The sequence below is a fragment of the Tarenaya hassleriana genome, unplaced genomic scaffold (genome assembly GCF_000463585.1).
Source record: "Tarenaya hassleriana unplaced genomic scaffold, ASM46358v1 Cleome766, whole genome shotgun sequence".
Taxonomy (NCBI): Eukaryota; Viridiplantae; Streptophyta; class Magnoliopsida; order Brassicales; family Cleomaceae; genus Tarenaya; species Tarenaya hassleriana.
In genome coordinates, this window is record NW_010970179.1 from 8,440 (window position 1) to 14,795 (window position 6,356).

General features: G+C 39.3%; 1 protein-coding gene and 2 pseudogenes across 1 annotated transcript; 2 read left to right on the forward strand and 1 right to left on the reverse strand.

Annotated features, from left to right (window-relative positions):
• The first annotated feature begins 289 nt into the window (after positions 1 to 289).
• On the forward strand, positions 290 to 1,965 carry LOC104801889 (putative 60S ribosomal protein L30-1). The gene is made up of 5 exons (XM_010525272.2): positions 290 to 419; positions 532 to 637; positions 723 to 824; positions 1,590 to 1,658; positions 1,770 to 1,965. Exons 1-5 carry the CDS (start codon positions 399 to 401, stop codon positions 1,808 to 1,810), a joined length of 339 nt encoding a protein of 112 aa, XP_010523574.1. The 5' UTR covers positions 290 to 398; the 3' UTR covers positions 1,811 to 1,965.
• Positions 1,966 to 3,414: 1,449 nt separating this feature from the next.
• On the forward strand, positions 3,415 to 4,910 carry LOC104801890 (annotated as a pseudogene).
• Positions 4,911 to 4,933: 23 nt separating this feature from the next.
• Positions 4,934 to 6,346, reverse strand: LOC104801891 (annotated as a pseudogene).
• Between the last annotated feature and the right edge of the window lie 10 nt (positions 6,347 to 6,356).

Consider the following 6,356-nt stretch of genomic DNA (forward strand, 5'->3'; position numbering starts at 1 on the left):
AAACGTTCACCCCTAATCCTTAACGTCAACGTCCTACCGAATATACAATATTTTTCATAAAAAAGGAACCGAACATAACATATTTATCTAATTATGCCTCTTTATTAATATGAAAAGATTTTTAGTTCAATATTTTTATTGTAATCTATATTCGATTTTGTTTTGTGTATTTTTAGATTTTCATCGAAAATAATAAATATGTAAAACTATGAATACAGAGGATGGGTAGAACTGGAAATTCAGGAAAAGTGAATATTCATCATAAAGCAGAAACCCTAAAACGATACAGACGTCTCTGTATATAAAAGCTCGAGGACCCAGCCGGCGGCGCTCTGCCTCTTTGGGTGTTTCTTCTTCTTCTTCGCATTTCGTTGGCCTCTGCTTCATCTCCGGCTACAATGGTGGCGGCCAAGAAGACGGTACTTCTCCATGCCCAAATTCAAAGTTTTCCCCTTTTCATCTTTTGGGGTTTCTTCCATCTCCGATTACTCACCGAAAGATTTCTCCTTCTTTTTTTGTGGGTAATTGCAGAAGAAGTCCCATGAGGGAATTAACAGCAGATTGGCTCTTGTAATGAAGAGTGGCAAGTACACTCTCGGGTACAAGTCTGTCCTCAAAACTCTCCGCTGCTCAAAGGGTGATTTCTCTCGAACCATCTTTGAATTCGAATGCTTTCTCTTCTTTGTTTTAAAAAAAAATTGGGTAATTTCGTGATGTGATAGGGAAATTGATACTTATCTCCAACAACTGTCCACCATTGCGGAGGTCGGAGATTGAGTACTACGCTATGCTCGCCAAAATTGGTGTCCATCACTACAATGGAAGTAAGGTTTCCTCTTTCGATGCCATTTCTGTATCTCTTAGAGATTTAGAAGACGTTTGGGAATAACTCTGTTATATACTTTGTTCTTGTTTTTTTTTTACTTCATGGGTTTTCTGGATTCGTAATGGAAATGCATGTGTTGCTTGTTCTAGTGTTTGCATATACCGTACTAATCACAGATGCCAGGAAACTGTAGATATTGAGTACGTATTATCGTGTTGATGAGGTTGCATATACCATACTGATACAGATACAAGAAACTGTAAAAACTGTGGGTATGTTTAATCTGGTCGATGAGGTTGAATTTGGCATCTATGGAGTGTGTGATCTTTGAATTAGCTTTTCCATGGATTTCGGCCTGTGTTTTATTCTTGTCGTTGTTCAGCTCCTTAGATCAAGTCTCCTATGTCTGTGTTCTTAGTATTAATCACCTCGAGTCACTTGAAATTTTTACGAGCGCTTCCTCTGATGTTGAAAAAACCGGTTTGTTTCTGCTGATGTTGTCTGTTGTGCTTTATACATCAGAACTCCGGAATCGTCGAAACCGATGTCCATCTTTGATCTTATCGTGCTATTGATTACTTCTGTTTGAGGGTTTGTGCTTCATAATCTAGTAATAGTTTCATGGTACCATTTGATATTGTGCAAAGACCAATGCTATTCCTTGAGATTGCCTAAGTTACAATTCAAGGAATCTTGTTCTTATCAAATTCAAGCACATCCCTTTTCTTCTCCTTTGCCTGACTCTTCCCTCCATCTGTTTCAGATAACGTCGATCTTGGTACAGCTTGCGGGAAGTACTTCCGTGTATCTTGCCTCAGCATCGTCGACCCGGGTAATGCGCCATTATTGATATCCTTCTGTTTTGTCGGCGGAGCTCTGACGGTTCAGATCAAGCTATATAATGCTTATGGGTGACTTATCATATGACTGTGCTTTGTTTCAGGTGATTCGGACATCATCAAGACACTCCCCGGTGATCAGTGAATCCAAACTTAGTTCAGTTGTGTGTACCTTTGCAACAACATTTTGTCTTTTTGCTTTTCTAAATTTTGATTATACCCACAATTCTTCATTACCCTCCAGAGGTTGCCAGTTTACACACTGTCACAATATATGGTATAGTTGTGAACTTGGTAGGATATGTAAATTTAAAGCTAAGTATCCAAAAAAATCTGAATTTTAGAATATGCAAAATTTAATGTGACAATGAAAAAAATGGATACGAATATATAAGTTACATGTTTTAATACGGAAAACATTTATTGGAAGATATTTTTAAAAGGTTAACGAACGATTATTAGACATTTTTTTTTAATTTATCCACGGTCCAATTTGTTTATCAGTCATGTTTCTTTTAACAATTGATTAAATTAATTTAAAAAGTTTCCGAACTTGTTTCCTGTTTCAATTAGTGAGGCATACGTTGATTATTATGTGATTTAGTGATACAAGGAAGAAAAATTATATACAAATCGTAAATAACAAAAATATTGCCTGTAAATTCGGTGATTTTAAAATATATTTTTTTTCATTTCCGTTAGCAAACCAAATCAATGGAGATTTTATTATAAAAAAAACCCCGAGAAATTAGGAAAGGGTAAGGATGAACAGCAAAGAGCCAGTTCCACCGACTTGGTTTAACATCCTAATCTTATAAATCCCCTCAACTTCGCCTAATTATGGGCATTTTATTTCTCTCCTTTCTTCTTTTTATTTATTATTCCCCTTGAATCCAAAACAACATTTCTTCTTCATCTTCACCCTTTGAGATTCTAAAAACCTAATCAAATTTATGTTTTTTTTAATCAAGTAATTCTGTTTCCGATTGATTTCAAATCTCTTTTGCATCGTTGTGACTACGGGAGCAAGAGATAGCGAGAGAGAACAAAGAAGACGCATAACGAAATGTTCGTCTTCAATCTCCCAATCGTTATTATCCAGGTAAATCATCTGATTAATTTAATTACGCATTTTGATTATCGTATGATTGATTTCGTGATCGTGTTGGCAAATACATTCAATCTGTTTTGGGTTTGATTGTAAATTTTTTATTTGCTTATTTGGTTAGTATTTTGACATATATATATATATGTTATGTGATTTACATACGAACTCAACAAATCCTTCGTGATCAGTTTTTTTTTTTTTTAAATCAAGTTACGTTATTGTGTGTTGATTATATTTAACCAAATTTGTTCACAGAGAATTTTTTCAACGATGAATATTGGTTTCGGGGTTGGTGGTATTTTTTTATTGTCTTATCATATAAGGTAACTGTTACTTTTGCATTAGAATTTTGTATGCATGCGATTTTAATTTCTACAGGACCCTTTGGATTTGTATTTCCGACCGTGAAATCGGAGGCTAAGTTTACATGTATTGATTGCCCATTTGCAGGCAGAAACATTAAGTCGAGAGCTTAAATGTCTCAGATTCTCAAAATATCTCCCCATCTTCCCCATGACGTCACCTTCTATTAGCTGTCTCCTTATTTAAGTCTCCCCATGCAACTCTAGCTCCATTGGGGGAGAAGTAGGGGAAAAAAAACCAGAAAAAAAAAAATATTTGCGGTCTGTTTATTTCACGCCATGGAGAAAGAATTTTCCTCCGAATTCATGGATTCAGACCAGATGGGTCTCAAGCATCTCGCTGTTTGTCACAATGAAAGCGACCGAACACTCGGGATGGCATCATCCATGCTGTCGCGGACGTCATCTTCCTCCTCCTCGGCCATCGGAGACTACATCGGGACCGAGAGCTGCTTCGATGTCCTCTCCGACGAGAACGACCCCATTTTCGCCGAGCCGGACCGGAATATTCCCCCGCCGTGCCGGAGAAAGGAGGAGAAGTCTGCGGCGGCGCGAAGCCGGTTGAAGCTATCGCAGCTGGAACAAGAGCTCGAGATGGCCAGACAGCAGGTGAGGTGAAGCTTGTTATCTTTGTTGTAATTTACATGTTTCATAATGACCCAGCGATTGATTTTTCTGGTCAGGGATTATATGTAAACAGCTTTCTTGGACCATCTGGGAACATGAACAGAGGTTGGTGATTTCACATAGAATATCCAATTGAAGAAAATGCTACAGTTAGTCATTTCAGTTTCTGAAATCTCTTACTTCTCCTTTGCACCAAGAATTCATCGCCAATGAATTTTTTCAGGTATTGCTGCGTTCGAGATGGAATATGCACACTGGTTAGATGAACAGAACAGGCGGGTTAGCGAGATCAGAAAAGCGCTCCAAGCTCATATAAGCGACATAGAGCTCCGTATGTTGGTGGATAGTTGCTTGAACCATTACGGAAATCTCTTCCGTATGAAAACCGATGCTGCAAAGGCTGATGTCTTTTACTTGATATCGGGAATGTGGAGAACGTCAATGGAACGGTTCTTGCAATGGATTGGAGGCTTCCGCCCGTCTGAGCTATTAAACGTAATCTTCATATTCACTCAAGGCATTCTTCCACCATTATCTTCCAGTCTTCAAGAAAAGGCACTTCAATGGTGTAAAATGCCCATTTCTTCTGAACAGGTCGTAATGCCTTACCTCGAGCCCTTAACCGATCAGCAAATCTTGGAGGTGCGTAGCTTACGACAATCGTGTCAGCAAGCGGAGGACGCTCTCTCAGGGCATAGATAAACTTCAGCAGAGTTTGGCTGAAACCCTAGTTCTTGAACCTGTTGATCCCGCTAATCACGGTGCTCAAATGGCTGCAGCACTGGAAACCCTTCAAGCTTTAGGAGGTTTCGTGAATCAGGTAAACCCTAAAAAGCATCATATTCTTCGCATCCTTACAGTTCGAAAGCATCATATTCTTCGCATCCTTACAGTTCATATCACATTTTCATATGACTCTTCTCTGTATATATATCTCTCTTCTCTCACTGTCTTGAAGAGTATCCATCTCTTCATGTTTCATCCATCGAAGCTTATAGGCATTAAACTGAGGTACAGAACTTGAGAAACGTGAAGATAAAAACAAGAAAGCTCGTCTCTTTATATGTCATGAATAAGCGATCAAAACTCTAATGGGACAGGCTGATCATCTGAGGGAGCAAACCCTTGAGCAAATGGAGAAGACGTAAATGAGGGGTACGGAGAAAGATGAAGTACAGCTAGCTTAGGTAGCTTCCCAATAAGACTCGTTTCATATTATGACCGTAAAGACAAGAGAGAGTGATGATTGGTCTCACTCCCACCTGAATCCAATAAACCCATAATTTTTTTAAAATAAAAATATTACTTTTCAGTAAGAAAATAAATAAATTCACAAGACAATTTTCTTCTACAAAAACACTTCGTCTTCAAGTGGGTTGCCGTGAACGAGGAGCTGCCCAGAGAGAGCTGAGTGCACGAAGCCTATAAAAGTGGTCGCCCAAAGCGACAAGACCGCGAGCTGCTTGTCTGGTCGTCATCGTCTTCTCCATTTGCTCAAGGGTTTGCTCCCTCAGATGATCAGCCTGTCCCATTAGAGTTTTGATCGCTTATTCATGACATATAAAGAGACGAGCTTTCTTGTTTTTATCTTCACGTTTCTCAAGTTCTGTACCTCAGTTTAATGCCTATAAGCTTCGATGGATGAAACATGAAGAGATGGATACTCTTCAAGACAGTGAGAGAAGAGAGATATATATACAGAGAAGAGTCATATGAAAATGTGATATGAACTGTAAGGATGCGAAGAATATGATGCTTTCGAACTGTAAGGATGCGAAGAATATGATGCTTTTTAGGGTTTACCTGATTCACGAAACCTCCTAAAGCTTGAAGGGTTTCCAGTGCTGCAGCCATTTGAGCACCGTGATTAGCGGGATCAACAGGTTCAAGAACTAGGGTTTCAGCCAAACTCTGCTGAAGTTTATCTATGCCCTGAGAGAGCGTCCTCCGCTTGCTGACACGATTGTCGTAAGCTACGCACCTCCAAGATTTGCTGATCGGTTAAGGGCTCGAGGTAAGGCATTACGACCTGTTCAGAAGAAATGGGCATTTTACACCATTGAAGTGCCTTTTCTTGAAGACTGGAAGATAATGGTGGAAGAATGCCTTGAGTGAATATGAAGATTACGTTTAATAGCTCAGACGGGCGGAAGCCTCCAATCCATTGCAAGAACCGTTCCATTGACGTTCTCCACATTCCCGATATCAAGTAAAAGACATCAACCTTTGCAGCATCGGTTTTCATACGGAAGATATTTCCGTAATGGTTCAAGCAACTATCCACCAACATACGGAGCTCTATGTCGCTTATATGAGCTTGGAGCGCTTTTCTGATCTCGCTAACCCGCCTGTTCTGTTCATCTAACCAGTGTGCATATTCCATCTCGAACGCAGCAATACCTGAAAAAATTCATTGGCGATGAATTCTTGGTGCAAAGGAGAAGTAAGAGATTTCAGAAACTGAAATGACTGACTGTAGCATTTTCTTCAATTGGATATTCTATGTGAAATCACCAACCTCTGTTCATGTTCTCAGATGGTCCAAGAAAGCTGTTTACATATAATCCCTGACCAGAAAAATCAATCGCTGGGTC